Source organism: Elephas maximus, chromosome 5, assembly GCF_024166365.1.
Source record: "Elephas maximus indicus isolate mEleMax1 chromosome 5, mEleMax1 primary haplotype, whole genome shotgun sequence".
NCBI lineage: Eukaryota > Metazoa > Chordata > Mammalia > Proboscidea > Elephantidae > Elephas > Elephas maximus.
The window spans coordinates 165,249,817-165,274,331 of record NC_064823.1 but is presented as its reverse complement, the minus strand read 5'-3'; the positions used below and the strand labels follow the sequence as shown (position 1 = coordinate 165,274,331).

Here is a 24,515-nt window from a genome sequence, read left to right as displayed (position 1 = left end):
CAGAGAAGTAGAGTTTGGGGAAGCATCCCAAATTTTAGGGTTTGTGACAGAGGAGTTATTCCTAGGGGTGAGATTGGCGACGATTCTGATGATCAGGTTTTATAGGTCCCCAAGGGTGCAGTCTGCCAATAACCTGCACCTCGTAGATGTCGGCCAGACACTGTCAGACGGGCTGAAGGGTGCACAGGGTATGGGTTGGGCCCTAGAGAGAGTGAGCACCTTTTCTAAGGGACACCAGTGGGGGCCCTGGGAGAAAGGATAACAATGACAGGGAAGGGGGGAAGTGATGAGAATGGCACCCAGGAAACAGAACTAGGAAAGGCTCAATGCCAAGAATGGACCATCGGGAGACTGGCGAGGATTTCTGGGCAGCAAGACCAGAAGGTGTATGGGGAAGAGTTTGAGACCCCAGGAAGCACTGGCCCAGCTGGGGCTCATGGGCACCACAGGAGACATTTTTCCATTGTGGCGAAAATATACACAAAACATTGAACAATTCAATAATTTCTACACGTATCATTCAATGACATTGATTACATTCTGCATATTATACAACCATTCTCACTCTCCTTTTCCAAATTATTCCACCACCAACATAAATTCACTTTCCCCTCAGCAAAAATTTCCCTTTTCCCCCTCATCCCACCCGATAATCACTTATAATCTTTAGTTTCTATATATTTGCTGATTTCTTATAAGTAAGATGATGCAGTATTCATCCTTTTGCAACTGACTTATTTTACTCAGCATAATGTTTTCAAGGTTCATCCATGCTGTGGTGTGCATCAGGACTTCATTTCTCTTTATGGTGGAGTAATATTCCATTGTATGTACATAGCACATTTTGTTTATCCACCTTCTGTTGATGGGCACTTGGGTTGTTTCCACCTTTTGGCTATTGTGAATAATGCTGCAATGAACACTGGCGTACAGGTTTCTGCCTTCATTTCTTGAGTCATATGGTAATTCTATATTGAACTTTTTGAGGAACCTCCAAACCGTTCTCCACAGCAGCTGTACCCCGGACAACTTTTAATCAAGCTTGTAGCCAACAAAACTTTAAACAGTTGAGGAAAGCATTAAGAAGAAAGTAGAACTCACCCCAGATCCCGCCCTCCCCCCCCCCACCCCCGACACATCACCACAGATGTTCTGTAGACTCCCTTCCCAAGGCTCCAAACACACCAGTGGGGCTTCTCAGTCGGTCTCTGCGATGGGATGGGGGCGCCACTGGCATGGTGGACCCTAGCCATGCTAGGTGCAGAGAGAATGCACCACCCAGACCTCCAACCGCAGGAAGCACAACTGATCAAGGCCCGGCGTTGGCTCCCACAGATCCATTCTGGGGAAACACAGGACTTCTCTGACCAGTTTTGCGTTGAGGACCTTGGAACCTATGGCACTTGTGCAACCGAGATTCCAAATTTGTATTGCTGTTCTGGGACTGGGTCCAGGCCTCTGAAATTAACATATCCTTTCTTAAAATTCTGTGCTGACGTGAATGTCAAAGCAAATTTGCTAACGTGTGCCCAGCTCTGCTCAGGGCGTTAGGGACATAGCCCAATGAGAAGACGCCAAATGGGAGTCTCAAGCCCGGAAATGGCCGGGACAGGGCCTCAAGATGAGTCACACCAGGCCTTTTATCTTCGGGCGTGGGGGCCTCAGTGTGGTGGAAGGCTCCCCGCCACTTCTGACTGGAGTCGAAGAAGAATGAAAAGTAAACTTAAAGCGGCTGCACTTAAGAGAGAGGGCTGTGAGCGTTGGCCCGGGGACGTCACAGCCGCCGGCTACATTATGACGTAGGGTGCGCCGCTTCTAACGTAGGAGGGTTGCGCTTAGACCTGAACAGGCGTAAACGCCAGCAGGCGGCCACTGGAAGGGCCCGCTCGGCAAACCGGGACGAGGTGGGCGTGGCACGGCGCAGAAGGGGCGGACGACGGCGAGCGGGCGCGCAGGCGCGGCGGGCCGGCTGCCTCCCCTTTATTGACGGGCGCGCGCCCGCCCCTAGCGCCTTCCAGCGGCGTGACCGTAAAGAGGCACGGCCGCGTCGTGAAAGGCCGCAACGCGCAGAGCGCTGCTTGACGGCCGGGACTCCATTTTGTTCGCCGTTTCTCAGCTTGCGAGTCGCGTCTGCCCGCGGCTTCCCTGAGGCGAGAAGTTTAAAAGGGCTGAAAGTTTTCGGGAGTATTCTGGAGCTCCGCTGGTAAGCGCAGCGGTCCCCACTCGCGTCTCCCCGGCAGTCGTCGGCCCCGCGGCCCCGAAGCAGCAAAAGATGCGGCCCCTGGACGTGGTGGAGCTGGCGGAGCCCGAGGAGGTGGAGGTGCTGGAGCCCGAGGAGGACTTCGAGCAGTTCCTGCTGCCGGTCATCCACGAGATGCGGGAGGACATCGCGGCGCTGACCCGCGAGCGCGGCCGGGCCTACCTGCGGACCCGGGGCAAGCTGTGGGAGATGGACAATATGCTCATCCAGATCAAGACGCAGGTGGAGGCGTCGGAGGAGAGCGCGCTGAACCACCTCCAGGACCCCGACGACGGCGCGGCCGCGAGGGGCGACAAGGCCGAGGAGAAGGCCAGGGAGATGGCGAAGATGGCAGAGATGCTGGTGGAGCTGGTGCGGCGGATAGAGAGGAGCGAGTCGTCCTGAGCGCGGGGCGGTGAGTGAGGAGGAGTCGCCGCAAACCTGCGAGCCGCCCGGGGGAGAAGCGCTGATCCCGTGGGCTGGGAGCGGGGCAGGGGCCACGGGCGTCGGGAAGGGCGACGTGAGCGGAGCCCCAGCAGACACCGTGTTAAAGCTTTTCTTTTTCACCCTGACAATTAGGGAAGTTAAGTGGGGGGGCGGTTTGTTGGCTTATTTTTGCGCGGTGTGGGTTTGGTTCAAACCGAAGGCCGCATTCAGCGTAATTGTGGATAATAAGGCGATGTGGCCGTTGCCGAGGGAGCAGAGACACAACCTAGGCCATCGGGCAGGGGAGGGGAGAAGCAGAGTCGTTGGACAGCCCCAGATCTTGCCGGAAGGCTGCAGTGAGCTTCGTGGCGTCCCAGCAGAGGTGGCCCCTGCATGATTCAGTTCGCGAGGATTCGGGGCTTGTTTTTCCCTCAGGACTAACCTCTCGGTGGGAATTTTCTCCTGATTGCGCTTTAGGTTTACAGCCAGTGGATCTGGTCGACTGGTGGAGATTGGCTGACACCCTGGAGAAGTTGAAACAACCAGAGAGCCTGTTGCTTTCTCTTTCTCCCTTTTTTTTTTTTTTTTTTCTCTCCTTTGTTTTCCCCACCTTCTGTCTGCACTTACACTACGTTTCTGCTTTGGTCTGTGGTTAATGACCTCGATATGAGTTTTGATTGTTGACTGTTTTTGTTTTGGGAAATAACTTTTATTTGGAAAATGCGCTCATATAAGGGAATTAGGGCCTAGACTGTAAGCTCTTGTAGCAGTCACATTTGTTCCTGGGCTTGGGTGGTTATTTTTAAATTTTGAGGTGCTTTGCTCTTTCCTGTGTGGCCTGGTAAGCTCCCTGGAACTTTGGGTCTCTGTGACACGTGAGCCTCAGAGCTGGAGGTCTCCGGCTCCGGAGGTGCTCGAAGAGCTGCATTCGTTCAGGAAGACATCTCCATGCCGCGACTGCTGAAGAAGCTGAGGAAGGGACCGGACTTCAGTTGTGGCGTGAATGGGCTGATCTGGCTGGGACGGAGATGAATCAGAAGACGGGCTGGAGGATGGCGTTGTCTGTGTTTTGGGACTTCATTTCTGTGTGAGACCAAAGGAGGAGAGATGTATTTTCAAAACTCAAATTTCCTGTGGCACATTATCTCATGTAACCTGTCTGGTCAGTTTGCTTGGACAGCCTAACTCAGCTTTATTTGACATAGCAACTAGAATAGCAGATGAGATTTTGGTATTCTGTACACGGGGGTTCTGGGCATAAAATGAAAGAAATATGTGCAGAGGCCTTTGAGGGCTGGAGAACGGAAGCATGGAACTGTCTGCATTGGACCCTAAACTGGACAAGAAAGAGGCATCCTGAAGGTTCATAAGTTGTCCAGCTGTAAGTTCATTTGAGTCGCAGACCTGACAAATATTTGAGGTCAAAACCCTGCCATGTTTTAAAAAAAAAACTTACCATGTTAATAAAAGTATTCATTTGCTTGAAAAGACAACCAAAAAGTGATTCATTGAGAAGTCTAATTTCTTTCAGAAGGAAACCTTCTTTATCCTTGGCTCTCATTGTCAAGTGGGGTATGAACTGCATATGGTTTAGGAGGCTCTCTGTAAGCCTCTCCTTGTGGGGAGGTTTGATCTCGGGGCGCTGCTGTAGGAACTGCCCAAGGGATGAGCAGACAGCTCTCAGTGTAGGAGGAATCACAAAGGATCCTGTGGTCCAGACTCCTGCCTTCAGGGAGCCAAAGTGCCTTCACTTTTCAACAGATAACAGAATGTGTTGTAGTCCTTTCACTATGGACATAGCAGTAAGATGTAGGGGGGAGGGGGCACATACAGTAGAGGCACCACCCAGATGCCCCTTAGGAGTAAGGGATTCAGTCCGCCAGCTACTGGAGGTGTGCTGACAGAGCCCTCTCTGGGAAGTGCCTCTGTGGAGAAGCCTTGGTCAAGGTCATGCCTCCTCCCTGGGTGGCCCACCTCCAGTAACTAACAGCCTGAGAGTTTAAGGCCTCTGCCCCTTTCTCTGCAACTTGGGACAGCTTTGAAGGGCATCTCAGCTGCAGAGTCCTGGTGGATTCTGCTGAGGCTTTTGTTGGGGCTTCATCACATCCCGACTTCTGCCCTGCCCAGTCCTGCCTCACTTTCCTTCCACGGGTGTTAATCCCTAATAAATGACCCGCATTCTAGTCTTCATTTCAGAGGCTGCTTCCTAAGGGACCCAGCTTGTAGACAAATGAAAACCATCAAGGACCATGTGCCACAAGCTGTGATACAGATACATGTCTCAGGAGAGCACTGGGGGGAGCGTAGGAAAGCTTTTCAGAGCACTTACTGGTGAAATTGGCCTTGAAAGATGAGTACAGCTTCCAAGGCCGAGAGGAGAATGGGGGACATCCCAGTCACAGAATGAGAAGATGCCAGAAGTTCAGAATCTTCCATGTGAGTTCCAGGGGTGGGGAGAAGTGGGCAGGGTGGAATTATGAGCCAGGAAACAACAATAATATGCTATACTTGGTACGTTTGTCAAAACTAAGATGTTAACGTTCGCACTGAAGGCTTCTTTACGATTTTACGTTTTCCACTAATGGCATTTTCCTGCTCCAGGATCTGTTCCAGGGTACCACACTGCAATAGTTCATACTTAAAAACGGCACAGAATTTAAAAAGTACAAAACAGGTAAAAGCGAACCTCCCTCTCTCCCCAGCTTCCCTGTTCCCTTCCCAGGAGACAACTGTTTACCAGCTTCTTGTATATTCTTCCAGATACGCATGTTTTTGAGCAGGTACATATATAAAGCTCCTCCGCTTTTTTTAGTGTAAACAGCACACTGTGTGGAGTGTTAAGCCCTTTGTTTTTGTTTTTACTTTTAAAAAACAGCTCAGAAATCTTTCCCTGTTTAGACATCTAGGTCTGCACTCTTTGGCTGTGTAGCGTTCACTGAAACATAAATGGTTTACACAGTCACAAGTGATCTCACACAGGGAAATTTGAAAACAATTGTCATAAATTCCTTAGTCCTCTCCTTCGTCATTCCGGTTGCCGTCACAGTGCAGCCACCAATTGCCAATTTCCTCAGCTCCTGAGATTCCTCCCAGCTTGCTAGCAGTTGGAGGAACAGATGGCCCTTGCCTTTTCTAAGCAAAGAATGTGTGGTAAGGACCATTCTGAGAGACAGTCTTACAGGGCTGTACAGTCAACATGAGTCCTGCTGGGGTCATCAGAACTAGATCATAAGTCCGTGAGTCCCTCACAAGCCCCAACCTCTCTGTCCCTGTCCTGGGTGCTCTGCAGAGGCCAGGGCATGGGTGTCTGAAGAAAGGCCAGTGGGGGGATGGGTTTCTGGCACTGCAGAGGCCAACACAAGCTGGGACTACCTTTGCTCAGGATTAGGGTGTTTGATACGTGACAAGTGTCTTTTCATGTCAAGGTGCTGTTACAGAAGGAAGCATGGGGGCTGTGGGAGCTTGGAGGTGTCACCCAGGTGAGCTGTGCTGTCAGGAAAGGCCTCCAGGAGGAGGCAGACATTATTGAAAAAGCTCTGATGAGAGTGAGTGAGGTACACAAAAGGTTCAGACCTGCTGGTCCCACCTGGTTAGAGTGAGGCGGGGGAGACCACAAAGTACTGCAGAGGCCTGTGCATCTGGGTATTTCCTCAGCTGAGATGACCCCTTGGAAGAAAGCAAGCTTAATTCTGGTGGGCATCATGGTGGAACTGGCAGCAGCCAAGGACATGATCAACATTTGAGGGAAACAAGCATTAACAACTGTCTGACCCCAGGTGAAGGGAGGACACTGGGAAGAAGCTGTTCTAGCCCCGCTGAAGATAAAACCTCGGGAGATAAACCCTGGAATGCAGGGGCCGGGGGACAGGAGACCTGGTGTCCAGTTACCCTGCTGCTTGTTCTCTGTGTCATCTCCGGCAAATAACTGGCTCTCTCTGTCCCTCATTTCCTTTAAAATTTCCATACAATAAAGCGGTTGCACTGGTTGGTCTCTGAGGTTCTTTCCAGCCCCGGCATCCTGTTACACTAAGTTCCATAAAGAATCCCTAGCCACTTGTAGAACCAAAGCTTTTCTGGGATAAAATGCGGAAGGTCATTAATGCTACTCAGCAAACAAACACCAATTCTCCTCTTCTGTGCACAAGACCACCTCGCAGGCTGGCCAGCCTCAGGGTGGCCCTCGTGGGTAGGTGGGGCCAGGTGACTAATCCTGGCCAGTGAGTGGTGAGAGAAGGTAGCACATGGCACAGCCAAGCCAGAACATACAATGGGAGACCCCCGAGCCCTCTCTTCCCTCTGGCACAGTGTCCAGCAACGTTCCAGATGGTGGTTCATCCATCTGCCTGTGCTCCTGGGGCCTTTGATGAGCCTCAGCCCATTCTCCACCCCCCCCCCGCCCGCCCCCAACCATGATGAGCACGCGGCCAGCAAGGAAAAACAGTCGTTTCAAGCTGCTGAGATCTGGGGTTATTTGTACTATAACATAAGCTAGACCAAAATGACTGACTCAGGTGTTCTCACCCCTTCCTTTCCTCCTGTTTTGATGAAAGGTTTGTCGTTCCATCTACCCAAGGCCTCTGTCCTCATTGTGACCTTACCCCTCCCACTTAAACCAAACTCACTGCTGTAGAGTCAATTCCAACTCAGTGACCCTAGAGGACAGTGTAGAACTGCCCCCTAGAGTTTCCAAGGAGCGCCTGGTGGAGTCGAATTGCCGACCTTTTGGTTAGCAGCCATAGCACTTAATCACTATGCCTCCAGGGTTTCCTGCTTGGGGACACTGCCCAGTAAATCATCTCTCATCGCTCCTTCGTTCATAGCTGTTCACTTTCCTCTGCCGTCTAATGACCCCAGGGTGAACCCTGCCTAAATTCAAGTCCCTGCCCCTGGGCCCCTCTCCCCCTTCCCACTTCTGGGCAGCAGATAAACATGGAGAGTCCAAATTTCTGCCATCTTCCAGAGGTTACTGGGGATTTGTTACCATGGCTAACATTGTGACCACATAAATTGATTTAATCCACCCAGGACTTGCTTCACTTGCTCCCAAAATATGTAAGAGCCTACCCTAGACCCTCAATGAGATGGATTGACACAGTGGCTGAAACGATGGGCTCAAACACAGTAACAATTTTGTGGATGGCACAGGACCAGACATTTCGTTCTGTTATACATGAAGTCACTATGAATCGGAGCCAACCTGACAGCACCTAAGAACGACAACCCTGGTGAAGGATATTTTCTCCTTTTCTGATCTCCCTAATGCTCTCTGTAATTCCCATCTCCTGGTCTATGTTCCATTCCTTCCTCCTTCCTTCACAAATCTCCATTCTATGATTCACAAAATCCTCCACTTAGTTGTTCCCCAAACTCATCCATATCATTCTTTGCCTCTTACAACAGTGTTTCTTGACCACCTACAACAGCTGAGACTGCGCTTCCCCGAGCCCTGGGCTTTCCTACAGCCCTGTTGATGATGGTCTCTAGCACCCACTAGAATTTCCCATGTTGCCAGGTGCGGGCACAGATGGTGGGGCAAACTGGGCTCATCTAGGGCTGTGTTTGTGCCAGAGGAGAGTGAAGAAAAAAACACAGACACACAGGAGGAGCAAGAGATCCAGGGCTTTGACAAGGACATTACTGCAACAATGGACCGTGTACTCTATCTAAGCAGATTCGGGGGGAAATGAAGAACAGGAGTGGACTGAGATGTCAGAAATGACAAAGTGTTAGTGACTTAGTGGAAGAGTCACCTGGAAGGATGGGGGGCATGTTGAAGGGAGGAGGGCTGATTTTGTGATTTTGGAGGTGGAGCAGGTTTGAGTCAATAACAAGCCCCAAGTCACCGTTGGGGGTTGGGGGAGCTCACTGGATATGAGGAGGCTGAGGGCCTGGGAGGCCTGGTGTGAGATTCGTGACCTCGTGAGCATGGAACTCACCCAGGATGATGGCAGGACTTGAAGAAGAGAGGAAGCCCAGGGGCTAAAAAAAAAAAAAGTCTGTAATAAATGGCGGGAATCCAATGGGGGTGGATGAGGATAATAGAGATGAGGAGGGGAGAGGGCAGTCAGTGACCAGCAAGCTCTCTGAAGGAGCAAGGCTTTGGACAAGAGGGAGGGCAGAGAGTGGTATGGAAATGGCCAGGGAGAATGTGAATCCCAACCCTGACCCTGAGGCATGCAGGACGTGGGGAGATAACTGGCTTTCCCTTCTCAGGCCTGAGGCACTATCCTGTGAGGACAGTCCAGCAAGGGGGAAGGTGGGTGTGGAAGGTGGAAGTCAGGCAGTCCTGGCAACGCTCACCTTCCCCCAGACCCAAGAATCAGCTTGGGTGGGGAGGAGCAGAGGGCTGTTTCTGACCAAAGAAGAACAGAGAATTATGGGAAACTCGATGTAGAGAACAGCTCCCTGGGCTGACATTTGCTTGGTTCTTCAGTGGGTGACACAGGGTGACAGGCATGGCCAAGTTAGCCCTGAGCTTAGTCTCTTTGAGGGGGCTTTGGAGTGACAACTGTGGTAGATGGAAAGAGGTGGTGGCTGGAGGTTGTTGCCCCACTGTGCTCCTTGCAGTGGCTTCTCTGAGGGAGATCTTAGAGGCCACTAGTATTGGCAATGTAAGGCCTCAGAGGGTTAACAATAAGGGGTCTGTGTCCACAACTGGAATTTATAAAAGGCGGCTCCAGGGGACACTGTTTCCAAGGGAGATGAGACTGAGGCCCCAAGCCTTTCTCAAGCATCTCCACTAAAGGTTCTTCCCAGACAGTGGGCACCAACCACGTGGCAAACTCCAGCTCGGGACTGTTACCTTCCCATCAAAGCCAATGGTTCCAATGGAAACCACTGAGTTGAGAGAGTAGGGGAAGGACAGAGCTCAGAGACCAGTAAATAAAACTCTAGAGTCTTTGAAAGATTTTTGTCTGGGATTACCTGCACATGGAACCGATTGAACAAAGTATATTGCCAAAGAAATTTCAAGCCAGGTCTGCTAAAACCTGTGGTCATTCAACCCTTGAAGGAACTCCTGAGCCCTTGTACCTGTACCAGCAGGAAGCAGGCCACAGAAGATGTATAGCTCCCAGAAGGGCACGTTCCCCATGGCATTTTTCATTTATGTCTGGGAAGGTAGTAGACAAAGAATTTGACCGAGGGCGAAAGCCATGAGCCCAGAGGAAAGAAGACAAGATAGTTCCTCTCAGAGAACAGAACAGGAAGTGCTGAATGTGCCCACCGGGGTGTCTGCACTCCCTGCCTGGTGGCCTTTGATGGCACTTACCGGCCAGGGGTGCCATGTGCTTCCCACTCTTCTTTTTTCTGAATGGAAGTTTTATTCAGCCTGTCCTGTACCTGTGCCTTGCCATATGACTTCTCTGAGGGCAGCCCACAACATGGGAACTGGCTTCCCTCCGACGAAGTGATCCAAGAGAGACAAGAGAATGCTCAGACAACAGCCGCAGTCTTCTTACAACCTAATATCAGAGATAGATAGAAAACCAAAAGAGAAGAACATGCTCGGCATTTCTCAAGCTGAAAGAGCTGGAGAAAAAATTCAAGCCTCAAGGTGCAACATTGAAGGATTCTACTGGAAAAGGAAACCCTGGTGGAGTAGTGGTTAAGACCTATGGCTGCTAGCCAAAAGGTCGGCAGTTCAAATCCACCAGGCACTCCTTGGTAGTAGTCAATAAAACAGAGGTAAATGTCTTCTTGACACTCTCTGCTTTCAGCCAGGACCCATCTGACATCAGCAATGATAACCCTGGTTCCACGTCCTCTTCTGAATTCAATTTGAATTTCTGGCAGTTCCCTCTCGGCGTACTGATGCAGCCACGTTTGAATGATCTTCAGCAAAATTTTACTTGGGTGTGATATTAGTGATATTGTTTGATAATTTCCACATACAGTTGAATCATCTTTCTTGGGAATAGGCATAAATATGAATCTCTTCCAGTAGGTTGGCCAGGTAGCTGTCTTCCAAGTTTCTTGGCATAGAAGAGTGCATCCAGAGCTGCATCCGTTTGTTGAAACATCTCAGTTGATATTCTGTCAGCTCCTGGAGCCTTGTTTTTCACCAATGCCTTCAGTGCAGCTTGGGCTGCTTCCTTCAATACCATCAGTTCCCGATCATACGCTATCTCCTGAAATGGTTGAATGTCAACCAGTTGACTGTGTGCATCATAACAAACTATGGATAACACTGCAAAAAATGAGAACTCCAGTGCACTTAACTGTGCTCATGAGGAGCTTGTACATAGATCAAGAGGCAGTTTTTCAAACAGAACAATGAGATACTGGTTGGTTTAAAGTCAGGAAAGTTGTGCATCAGGGCTGTATCCTTTCACTATATCTGAGCAAATAATCTGAGAAGCTGGACTATATGGAGAAGAACAGGGCATCGGGATTGGAGGAAGACTCATTAACAGCCTGCGTTATGCAGATGACACAACCTTGCTTGCTGAAAGTGAAGAGGACTTGAAGCACTTACTGATGAAGATCAAAGACCACAACCTTCAGTATGGATTACACCTCAACACAAAGAAAACAAAAATCCTCACGACTGGACCAATAAGCACCGTCATGATAAACAGAGAAAAGATTGATGTTGTCAAGGATTTCATCTTACTTGGATCCAGAATCAACACCCATGGAAGCAGCAGTCAAGAAACCAAAAGACACACTGCTTGGGCAAATCTCCTGCAAAAGACCTCTTTAAAGTGTTGAAAAGCAAAGATGTCACCTCGAAGACAAAGGTGCGCCTGGCCCAAGACATGGTGTTTTCAATCACCTCCTACGCATGTGAAAGCTGGATGATGAATAAGGAAGACCAGAGAAGAATTGATGTCTTTGAATTATGGTGTTGGCGAAGAATATTGAATATACTATGGACTGCCAAAAGAACCAACAAATCTGTCTTGGACGAAGTGCAGCCAGAGTGCTCCTTAGAAGCAAGGATGGTAAGATTTAATCTCACATACTTGGACATGCTATCAGGAGGGACCAGTCCCTGAAGAAGGGCATCACGTTGGATGAAGTAGAGAGTCAGCGAAAAAGAGGAAGACCCTCGGCGAGATGGACCGACACAGTGGCTGCAGTGATGGACTCAAGCATAATGACAATTATGAGGATGGCGCAGGACAGGGCAGTGTTTCATTCTGTTGTACATAGGGTCACTTTGAGTCAGAACTAACTCAATGGCACCTCACCTATCAGAAAGGATATCCCATCACTTCTGCTGCATTTTGTCAGAAGCAATTCCAGCCTACGCTCAGGGGAGGGGAATTCAGCTCTACCTCTTGAAGAGAGGAGTAGCAAAGAATTTGTGGACTTATTTATAAATCACCACAGTTATTATTATTACATTGCAATGATATGCTGTCTTTGAAATATCATATTCGAAAATAATCTAAGGATAAATATTGTTGTTGGGTGCCATTGAGTCGACTATCTTTTCATAGAGACCCTGTGTGACAGAACAGAACTATCCCGTAGAGTTTCCTAGACTGTAATCTTTAAGGAAGCAGGTCAGCAGGACTTTCTCCCATGGAGCCACTGGGTGAGTTTGAACCACTGACCTTTCAGTTAACAGCCGAGCATTGAGCCTTTGTGCCACTAGGGCTTCTTAAAGAAAGATAACTACCATTAATAAAAGACTTTAACAAGATTTCTAGAAGCAAAATCAGTACATAAAAGGCAGTGGTGTTTCTATTCACCAGCAACTTAAAGAAGATATGTTTTCTAAAAGGTACCAAGACTCAAGGCATGGTATTTTCAATCCTCTCATATGGATGTGAAAGTTGGACAATTAAAAGGAAGACCAAAGAAGAATTGATGCATTTGAATTGTGGTGTTGGCGAAGTGTGCTGACCATACCATGGACCTGCACAAGAACGAACAAGTATGTCTTGGAAGAAGCACAGCCAGAATGCTCCTTAGAAGCAAGGGTAGTGAGACTTGTCTCCTTTACTTTGGGCATGTTATCAGGAGGGATCAGTCCCTGGAGAAGGACATCATGCTTGGGTAAGTAGAGGCTCAGAGAAAAAGAGGAAGACCTTCAACGAGATGGATTGACACAGTGGCTGCAACAATCGGCTCAAGCATAACGATTGTGAGAATGGCGCAGGATCAGTCTGTGTTTTGTTCTGTTGTACACAGGGTCACTGAGTCAAAGCAGACTTGAAGGCACCTAACAACAATAATCGTGTATAATATGAACAACAAAAAAATTTTGACAGTAACTAGGAAAATTTTAAGAAAATATATATGAAACCTTTATGAATGGTGTCATGGACTGAATTATGTCCCCCCAAAAATGTGTGTATCACTTGGGCTGGGCCATGATTCCCGGTATTGTGGGATTTTCCTATATGTTGTAAATCCTGCTTCTATGATGTTAATGAGGGAGGATGGGCTACAGTTCTATTAGTGATGCAGAACTCAGTCTACAAGATTGGATTGTGTCTTGATGCAATCTCTTGAGATATAAAAGAAAGAAGTGAGCAGAGAGACAGAGGGACCTCATACTACCAAGAAAGCAGCACCAGGAGCAGAGCGCGTCCTTTGGACCCGGGGCCCCCACGCCTGAGCAGCTCCTGACCATGGGAAGATTGAAGACAAAGACCTTCTTCCAGAGCTGACAAAGAGAGGAAGCCTTCCCCTAAAGCTGACGCCTTGAATTTGGACTTTTTAGCCTATTTTACTGTGAGGAAATAAATTTCTCTTTGTTAAAGCCATCAACTTGTGGTATTTCTGTTATGGCACCACTAGATGACCAAGACAAATGGAATTGTAGAATTGTATTTAAACACATTAAAGAACAACTAAATAGATTGGGAGAATTAGTATCATGTTAAATATTAACTAAAAATTAATAGTTGTTTGTGCCAGGTGCAAAAACCTTTCTGAGAACAAATAAATCAAGAGTCATTTGTGCCAAGAACAAAATTTGTGGTGTTCGCGAAGAATATTGAATATACCGTGGACTGCCAAAAGAACGAACAAATCTGTCTCGGAAGAAGTGCAGCCAGAATGCTCCTTAGAGGCAAGGATGGCGAGACTGTGTCTTACGTACTTTGGACATGTTGTCAGGAGGGATCAGTCCCTGGAGAAGGACATCATGCTTGGCGGAGTACAGGGTCAGCGGAAAAGAGGAAGACCCTCAATGAGGTGGATTGACACAGTGGCTGCAACAATGAGCTCAAGCATAACAACGATTGTAAGGATGGCACAGGGCCGGGCAGTGTTTCGTTCTGTTGTGCACAGGGTCGCTATGAGTCGGAACCGACTCGACGGCACCTAACAACAACAACAACAAAATCTGACAGAACAATAGAGAATTTTTAGTGTTCTAACGGTAATATATATATATATATATATAAACCGTAAACACTTTTTTGTAAAAACAACTTGACAATTCAAAATGTTTCTGACTCAAAAAAAAAAAAAAAAAAATTCTGACTCACCATACCAGACTCACCAATCCCCGACAGACAAGTGTAGGTACTTAAAAAACCAATGACAGAAACATCCCCCACTTTGTAAGACCCTCCCTTCGTTAAAAGATATACCCAAGATCCAATCGTTGTAACTGCCCTACTGGAAATCCCCTTCTTTTAAAAGCCCTGTATGTGACCTGCTCATTCTTGCCCCTTGCCCTATTCTGCTTGAATGCTTCCTGTTCATGAATACCTTCTCGCTCAATAAACCCTATGAACTCTAACTGACTTGTTGATCAATATTTTCTTTCAGACAATTATAATTCTTCTCTACATTGGCCAAATGAGTCAATGCAATTCCAATAAAAGTTTCATCAGGTTGGTCTGTTTGAATTTTTCCTCAAACTTGAAAAGCTAATTCAAAATTTAGATGGACAAGCAAAAAAGCCAGGATATCCCTGAAGAAGAAAAACCAGGTGGAGAGACTTGCCCTACTCTACAAGTTATCTATACTTATATCATAAAGCTAATTCAGTAACTAATTCAATATAGTAATGGCTCAAAGATAGACAAATTCACTAGTGGGATAGACAGCTGAGATATAGACACGAACAAATGTGGAGACTTGACACGTGACAGATGTTACATTGCAGACCACAAATAATGGGTAAAATGTTCAGGAAGGAGGGCTAGGACAACTGCTATACATGAGGGGAAAATTAATATTAGATCCGTATGTGCCACAATACATACAAAAATCACTTCCAGATGGATTAACGCACAAATATGAAAAACTAACATGAAATATTTTTGAGAATAATATGAAAACTTTTTTTTTTATGATCTCAGGCTAGGGAAGGATTTCTTAGGACATAAAAAGAACAAAGCATAAAAGAAAAGCTTGATATTTTGACAACATTAAAATTAAAATTTTCTCAAAGAACCATATTTTGACTTCATTAAAATTAAAATTTGGTCAAAGAACCATAATCAAAGTAAAAAGTTGAGCAGTAAACTCTCTATATCAATTTTTCTGAAAATAAAAATAAATAAAGTATATTCAAAAAAAAAGTGAAGTCGCAATTGAGAGAAGATACTTGCAACACACACTGACATGAAATGAGACTGCAGAAGGTAGAGAGGAGGTGCAGAGGAGCACAGGCCCGGTAAGGCCTGGAGGGCCTCCATCCACCTTCCCCTCCTTAAACTCAGCTTTCTCCAAACCTTATTCAAACTTGTTGCAGGCTAAGCTTCAAGCCCCTACTCCCAACCAGACCGCTCTTGTATTAGTTTTCTACTGCTGCTGAAAAAATTACCACTGCTGAAAAAATAGACTTAGCAACTCAAAACAACACGAGTGTATTATTACACAGTTTTGTATGTCAGAAATCTAGGTTAGTTTAACAGGTTTCTCTGTTTCAAGTCTCACAAGGCAGAAATCAAGGTGTTACCTGGCTGGGCCCTCATGAGGAAGCTCTGGGAAGAATCTACCTCCAGGCGCAGTCAGGTTATGGGCAGAGTCTAGCTTATGTGGTTGTAGAACTGCAGTCCCTGTTTTCTTGCTGGCTGTCAGGTAGGGCTGCCCTTAGCTCCTAGAGGTCTTTCTGGTTCTTGAATGTGACCCCTCACATCTCAGGACCAGCAATGGGGATCAAATCCTTCTCATGTTTTGGATTTGTCTAAAGTCTCCCAACCAGCATGCTGTGAAGCCAGGGTCCAACCACCTACATCTCAAAGCCAGCAATGGCACATCCAACCATTCTCATGCTTGAAATCTCTCTGACTTTAGCTAGATCTCTCTACTGCCTTCCTTTTCTACCGCATCTCTGGCTGGAGTCAGAGAACTTTCTCTAATTTAAGGGCTCAGTGATTAGATTGGGACCACTCTGGGTAACCTAGACTAATCTCATTTTAAGGCCCTTAATCTAATTGTCCACCACTGATCTGTCAGTTTGTTGCATTGTGGTGGCCTTCATGTTTCTGTGATGCAGGAAGCTATGCCACTGGTGTTTCAAATACCAGCAGGGTCGCCCATAGTGGACAGGTTTCAGTGGAGCTTCCAGACTAAGACAGACTAGGAACAGGGACCTGGCAAACTATTTCTAAAAAAATTAAAGCAGCCAATGAAAACCTTATGAATAGCAGCAGAACATTGTCTGATATGGTGCTGGAAGATGAGCCCCTCAGGTTGGAAGGAACTCAAAATACGACTGGGGAAGAGTCGCCTCCTCAAAGTAGAGTAGAGCTTAAAGATGTGGGTGAAGTCAAGCTTTCAGGACCTACATTTGCTGATGTGTTACAACTCAAAATGAGAAGAAACAGCTGCAAACATCCATTAATAATCAGAACTTGGACTGTACTAGGTATGAATCTAGGAAAACTGAAAATCATCAGAAATGAAATGGAACACATAAAGATCGATATCCCAGGCATTAAAAAAAACCATTGCCGTCAAGTCGATTCCAACTCACAGTGACGCTATAAGACAGAGTAGAACTGCCCTATAGAGTTTCCAAGGAGCAGCTGGTGGATTTGAACTGCTGATCTCTTGGTCAGCAGCAGTAGCTCTTAACCACTACACCACCAGGGTTTCCATCCTAGGCATTAGTGAGTGAAAACGGACCTGTATTGGCCATTTTGAATCAGACAGTCATATGGTCTACTAGGCCAGGAATGACACTGTGAAGAGGAATGGCATCACACTCATCATCAAAAAGAATATTTCGAGATCTATCCTGAAGTACAACACTGTCAGTGATAGAATAATATCTATATACCTACAAGGAAGACCTGTTAATACAACTGCTATTCAAATTTATGCGCTGACCACTTACGCCAAAGAAAAGAAATTGAAGGTGTTTACCAACTTCTGCAGTCTGAAATTCATCAAACATGCAATCAAGGTGCGTTGATAATTTCTGGTGATTGGAATGTGAAAATTGGAAATAAAGAAGAAGGATCAGTAATTGGAAAATACGGCCATGGTGATAGAAATGACACCAGAGACCACATGATAGAATTTTGCAAGGCCAACAACTTATTCACTGAATATACATTTTTCAGCAACATAAACAGCTACCATACATGTGGAACTTGCCAGATAGAAAACCGAAGAATCTAATCAACCACATCTGTGCAAAGAGACCAGGGAGAAACCCAGTATCATCAGTCAGAACAAGGCCAGGGGCCAATTTCAGAATAGATCATCAATTGCTCATGTACACGTTCAAGTTAAAGCTGAAGAATATTAGGACAAGTTCATGACAGCCTAAATACTGCCTTCAGTATATCCCCCCTGAATTTAAAGACCAGCTCCAGTATACATTTGACACATTGAATACTAATAATCTAAGACCAGATGAGTTGTGGGATGACATCAAGGACATCATACATGAAGAAAGCAAAAGATCATTAAAAAGAAAGATAAGACCGAAATGGATGTCAGAAGAGACTCTGAAACTTGCTGTTTAACACAGAGTAGCTAAAGCAAAAGGAAGAAATGATGACGTAAAAGGGCTAAACCGAAGATTTCAATGGGCAGCTTGAGAAGACAAAGTAAGGTATTACAAGGAAATGTGCAAAGGCCCGGAGTTAGAAAACCAAAGGGAAGAACACACACAGCATTTCTCAAGCTGAAAGAACTGAAGAAAAAATTCAACCCTCCAGTTGCAATTTTGAAGGATTCTACAGGCAAAATGTTGAATGACACAGGAAGCATCAAAGGTAGGTGGAAAGAATACACAGAGTAACTGCACCAAAAAGAATTGGTTGACGTTCAACCATTTCAGGAGGTAGCATATGATCAAGAACCGATGGCATTGAAGGATGAAGTCCAAGCTGCACTTTAGGCATTGGTGAAAAACAAGGCTCCAGGATTGGATAGAATACTGATTATGAAGTTTCAGCAGACAGATGCAGCCCTGGAGGTGCTCACCCATCTATGCCAAGAAATTTAGGAGAAAGTTACCTGGACAACCAACTGGAAGAGATCCATATTTGTGCCCATTCCAAAGAAAGGTAATCCAATAAAAAAAAAAAAAATTTTTTTTTAATAGAATACGAAAATTATTGAACAACATCATTGATGTCACATGCAAGGAAAATTTTGCTCAAGATCATTCAAAAACAGTTGCATGAGTACATTGACAGGGAACAGCCAGAAATTCAAGTTGGATTCAGAAGAAGACGTGGAACAAGGGATGTCACCTTGAAGACTAAGGCATGCCTGACTCAAGCGATTATTTTCAGTCCCCTCATGTGCACGCAAAAGGTAGACAATGACTAAGGAAGACCAAATAAACATTGATGCCTTTGAATTACAGTGTTAGCGAAGAATATTGAATATACCATGGACCGCCAAAGAACAAACAAATCTGTCTTGGAAGAAGTACAGCCAGAATGCTTCTCAGAAGCAAGGAAGACGTTTTCTCATTACTTTGGACATGTAATCAGGAGGGACCAGTCCCTGCAGTGGGACATCATACTTGGTAAAGTGGAGGGAAAGCGAAAAAGAGACACTCAACAAGATGGACTGACACAGTGGCTGCAACAATGGGCTCAAACATAGCAATGATTGTGAGGGTGGCGCAGGGCTGAACAGTGTTTCTGTTGCACACAAGGCGGCTTTCGATGACATATTTGCTTTTCAACGTTTTAAAGATGTCTTTTGCAGATTTGCCCATTGCAATACACCATTTGATTTCTTGACTGCTGTTTCCATTGACGCTGACTGTGGATTCAAGTAAAATGAAATCCTTCACAACTTCAATCTTTTCTCCATTTGCCATGATGTTGCTTATTGGTCCAGTTGTGAGGATTTTTATTTTCTTCATGTTGAGGTGCAATTCATACTGCAGTCTGTGGTCTTTGATCTTCATGTGTAAGTGCTTCAAATCCCCTTCACTTTCAGAAAGCAAAGGTGTGTCATCTGCATTTTTTTGCAGGTTGTTAATGAGTCTTCCTACAGTCCCGATGCCGTATAGTCTGGCTTTTAGGATTATTTCCTCAGCATAGAGACTGAATAAGTATGGTGAAAGGATACTAATGACATTGTTCAATAAATTCTGCATTCAGTTGGATCACCTTCTTTTTGGAATGGGCATTAATATGGATCTCCTCCAGTCGGTGGCCAGGTAGCTGTCTTCCAAATTTCTGGGCATAGACGAGTGAGCACTTCAAGCGTTGCATCTGTGGAAACACCTCAACTGATATTCCATCAATTCCTGGAGCCTTGTTTTTCACCAATACCCTAAGTAAGGACTTCTTTCTTCAATGCCACCAGTTTTTATCATATACTACCTCCAGAAATGGATAAATGTCAACCAATACTTTTTGGTACAGTGACCCTGTGTATTCCTTCCATTTTCTTTTGATGCTTCCTGTGTCATTCAATATTTTGCCCATATATATACATATATTTGATGTTGTAGGTGTTGTAGATTCTGACTCATAGCAATTCTATGTACAACATAAGGAAACACTGCTCATTCTTGGGCCATTGTCACCATTGTTGCTATATCTACAGCCACTGTGACAACCCATCTCAAGGAGGGTCATCTTCTTTTTCGCTGACCCTCTACCTTACCAAACATAATGTCCTTCTCCAGGGACTGGTCCCTCCTGATAACATGACCAAAGTATGTAAGACAAGTATTGTCATCCTTGCTACCAAGGAGCACTCTGGCTGTACTTTTTCCAAGACACATTTGTTTGTTCTTCTGGCAGTCCACGGTATATTCAATATTTTTTGCCAACACCATAATTCAAAGGTGTTGATTCTTCGATCTTCCTTGTTCATTATCCAGCTTTCACATGCATATGAGGTGATTGAAGGTACCATGGCTTGGGTTAGGCACACCTTAGTTCTCAAATTGACATCTTTGGTTTTCAAAACTTTAAAGAGGTCTTTTGCAGCAGTTTTGCCCAATGCAATATGTAGTTTGATTTCTTAACTGCTGCTTCCATGGGTATTGGTTGTGAATCCAAGTAAAATTAAATCCTTGACAACCGCAATCTTTTCTCCATTTATCATGGTGTTGCTTATTGGTCCAGTTGTGAGGATTTTTGTTTTCTTCATGTTGTTGTATAATCGATATTGAAGGCTGTGGTTTTTGATCTTCATCAGTTAAGTGCTTCAAGTTCTCTTCACTTTCAGCAAGCAAGGTTATGTCATCTGTGTATCACAGGTTGTTAATGAGTCTTCCTCCAATCCTGACGTCCTGTTCTTCTTCATTTAGTCCAGCTTCCTGGATTATCTGATCAGCGTACAGACTGAATAAATACGGTGAAGGGACACAACTCTGACGCACACCTTTCCTGATTTTAAACCACGTAGTATCCCTTGGCAAAACCGTGGTGGCGTAGTGGTTAAGTGCTAAAGCTGCTAACCAAAAGGTCAGCAGTTCGAATCTGCCAGGCACTCCTTGGAAACTATACGGGGCAGCCCTACTCTGCCCTCTAGGGTCACTATGAGTCGGTATCGACTCAACAGCAGTGGATTTTGGGAGTATTCCTTGGAGCCCTGGTGGCGAAGTGGTTAAGAGCTTGGCTGCTAACCAAAAAGGTCAGCAGTTGGAATCCACCAGCCAATCCTTAGAAATTCTGTGGGGGCAGTTCTACTCTCCTACAGCTATGAGTCAGAATCAACTTGATGGCAATGGGCTTTTTTTTTAATCCCCTTGTTCTGTTTGAACGGCTGCCTTTTATTCTATGTACAAATTCTACATGAGCACAATTAAGAGTTCTGGAATTCCCATTCTTTGCAGTGTTATCCATAATTTGTTATGATTCACACAGTAGAATGCCTTTACATAGTCAACAAAACACAGGTAGACATCGTTCTGGTAGTCTCTGCTTTCAGCCAGGATCCATCTGACATCAGCAATGATATCCCTTGTTTCACAGCCTCTTCTTAATCCAGCTTGAATTTCTGGCAGTTCTCTGTCCCTGTACTGCTGCAACCGTTTTTGAATTATTTTCATGAAAATTTTATTTGTGTATGATATTAATGAGAGTTCGATAATTTCCATATTCTGTTGGATCACCTTTCTCTGGGATGGACACAAATATGGATCTCTTCCAGTTGGTTGGCCAGGTAGCCATCTTCCAAATTTCTTGGCATGGACAAATAAGCACCTACAATACTGCATCCATTTGTTGAAACATCTCAGTTGGTATTCCGTCCACTCCTGGAGCCTTGTTTTTCTGCCAATGCCTTCAGTGCAGCTTGGACTTCTTCCTTCAGCACCATGGGTTCTTAAGGATATGCTACCTCCTGAAATGGTTGAATGCCGACCAATTCTTTTTGGGGTAGTGACTCTGTGTATTCCTTTCATATTCTTTTGATGCTTACTGCATCGTTCAACATTTTGCCCATGGAATCCGTCATTACTGGAACTTGAGACTTGAATTTTTTCTTCAGTTCTTTCAGTTCGAGAAATGCCGTACATGTTCTTTCCTTTTGGTTTTCTATCTCCAGGTCTTTGCACATGTCATTATAATACTTTACTCTGTCTTCTTGAGCTCCCCTTTGAAATCTTCTGTTCAATTCTTTTACTTCATCTTTTCTTCCATTAGTTTCAGCTACTCAGTTAAAGAGCAAGTTTCAGAGTCTTTTCTGACATCCATTTTGGTCTTTTCTTTCTTTCCTATCATTTTAATGATCTTTTGCTTTCTTCATGTATGACGTCCTTGATGTCATCCCACAACTCACTTGGTCTTCGGTCTTTAGTGTTCGATGTGTCAAATCTGTTCTTGAGATGGTCTCCAAATTCAGGTGGGATATACTCAAAGTTACATTTTGGTTCTCGTAGGCTTGTTTTAATTCTATTCAACTTCAACTTCCAGAGTAGCAATTGATGGTCTCTTCTGCAGTTGGCCCCTGGCCTGTCCTAACTGATGATATTGAGCTTTGCCATGTTCTCTTTGCACAGATGTAGTTGATTTGATTCCTGTGTATTCCATCTGGTGACGTCCACGTGTATAGTTGCCGCTTACATTGTTGAAAAAAGGTATTTGCAATGAATAAATCGATAGTTCTGAAAAATGTATCATGCAATCTCCAGCATGGTTTCTTAGCCCGTTGAAAACCTGTTGCTGTCGAGTCGATTCCGACTCATAGCGACCCTATAGGACAGGGTAGAACTGCCCCCAGAGAGTTTCCAAGGAGTGCCTGGTAGATTTGAACCACCAACGTTTTGGTTAGTAACCATAGCGCTTAACCACTGTGCCTCCAGGGTTTCCTGTTTCTTATCACCAACACTGTATTTTCCAACTACTAATCTTTCTTCTTTGTTTCCAACTTTCACATTCCAATCACCAGTAATTATCAATGCATCTTGATTGTGTGTTTGATCTATTTCAGACTGAAGAGGTTGGTAAAAATCTTCAATTTCCTCATCTTTGGCATTAGTGGTTGGTGCATAAATTTGAATGATAGTCATATTAACTAGTCTTCCTTGTAGGCGTATGGATATTATCATAGCACTGATGGCATTGTACTTCAAGATAGATCTTGAAATATTCTTTTTGACAAAGAATGTGATGTCATTCCCAGCATGGTAAAGCATATGATTGTCTGATTCAAAATGGCCAACATCAGCCCATTCCAGCTTACTAATGCCTAGGATATAGATCTTCACATGTTCCGTTTCATTTTTGACGACTTCCAATTTTCCTAGGTTCATACTTTATACACTCCATGTTCCAATTATTAATAGGTGCTTGCAGCTCTTTCTTTTCATGTTGAGTTGTGCCACGTCAGCGAATGAAGATCCGGAAAGCTTGACTCCATCTTTGACATTAAGGTCGACTCTATTTTGAGGAGGTGGCTCCCCCGCAGTCGTGTTCTGAGTGCCTTCCAACCTGAGGGGCTCATCTTCCGGCACCATATCAGACTATGTACCACTGCTATTGCTAAGGTTTTCACTGGCCAGTTTTTTCAGAAGTAGATTGCTGGGTCTTTCTTCCTAATCTGTCTTCAGTCTGGAAGCTCTACTGAAACCTGCCCACCATGGGTGACTGCTGGTATTTAAATACTGGTGGCCTAACTTCCAGCAACATAGCAACACACAAGCCCCCATACGACGAGAGACTGACAAATGTGTGATGGTATGGATTGATAGAGTTTTTTAGTTCCTTTTTTCTCTCTCTGCTGGTTTAAAAATTCTATTCTCTTTCTCTAATTATTATCCTCAAAATTTTAGTATACAGAGTTAGTATACCAAAATATAAAATTTACCAGTGTCTTTATCCTCCTAAAATATACAAGGAGCTAAGAACTTACATGTTATAGCTTTTTTAACCTGACACATTAGAAATAAGCATTGTTTTTAATCCATTTTTATTTACATTTAACCACGTATTTATCAGTTTCTTTGCTCCCTATTCTTTTTTGCACAGTCTTTCCCTGTGCGAACATCAGCTTGCACCGGAAAATACATATGATTTTAAAATTACCTTTTGTGAGGAGTGATAATGGTGGACCTCTTCAGTTGTTGTTTGTACCCTTTCTTTTTATATATATATAATTTTTACCGTGCTTAAAGTGAAAAAAAAAAAAAACTTTTTTTTTTTAAGTGAAAGTTTACAAATCAAGTCAGTCTCTCATACAAAAATTTATATACACGTTGCTATATATTCCTGGTTGCTCTCCCCCAATGACACAGCACACTCCTTCTTTCCACTCTCTATTTTCACGTCCTTTCAGCCAGCTTCTGACCCCTTCTGCCCTCTCATCTCCCATGCAGACAGGAGCTGCCCACATAGTCTCAAGTGTCTAGTTGATCCAAAAAGCTCACTCCTCACCAGTATCATTTTCTGTCCTATAGTCCAGTCCTGGAAACCCTGGTGGCACAGTGGTTAAGTGCTACAGCTGCTTACGAAAGGGTCGGCAGTTCAAATCTGCCAGGTGCTCCTTGGAAGCTCTGTTGGGCAGTTCTACTCTGTCCTATAGGGTCGCTATGAGTTGGAATTGACTCGACGGTACTGGGGTTGGTTTGGGTTTTTAGTTTATAGTCCAGTCCAATCCCTGTTTAAAGAGTTGGTTTGGGAAAGATTCCTGTCTTGGCCTAACTGGAGGACTGGGGACCATGACATCTGGGGTCCTTCTAGTCTCAGTCAGATCATTAAGTCTGGTCTTTTTACAAGAATTTGAGCTCTGCATCCCACTGCTCTCCTGCTCTCTCAGGAGTTCTCTGTTGTGTTCCCTGTCAGGGCACTCATCAGTTGTAGCTGGGCACCACCTAGTTCTTCTGGTCTCAGGCTGATGTAGTCTCTGGTTTATGTGGCCCTTTCTGTCTCTTGGGCTCATAATTACCTTGTGTCTTTGGTGTTCTTCCTTCTCCTTTGTTCCAGGTGGGTTGAGACCAATTGATGCATCTTAGATAGCCACGTGCTAGCGTTTAAGATCCTGGACACCACTCTCCAAA

General features: G+C 45.1%; 1 protein-coding gene across 1 annotated transcript; it reads left to right on the top strand.

Annotated features, from left to right (window-relative positions):
- The first annotated feature begins 2,067 nt into the window (after nt 1–2,067).
- Nucleotides 2,068–3,368, top strand: LOC126077413 (MORF4 family-associated protein 1). The gene is made up of 2 exons (XM_049886811.1): nt 2,068–2,654; nt 3,143–3,368. The coding sequence occupies exon 1, from the start codon at nt 2,273–2,275 to the stop codon at nt 2,642–2,644; it is 372 nt and encodes a 123-aa protein (XP_049742768.1). The 5' UTR covers nt 2,068–2,272; the 3' UTR covers nt 2,645–2,654; nt 3,143–3,368.
- The last annotated feature ends 21,147 nt before the right edge of the window (nt 3,369–24,515 follow it).

What these genes read in the sequence shown, in the direction of transcription:
- LOC126077413 (XM_049886811.1), top strand. Translation starts at nt 2,273, where the DNA reads ATGCGGCCCCTGGACGTGGTGGAGCTGGCGGAGCCCGAGGAGGTGGAG.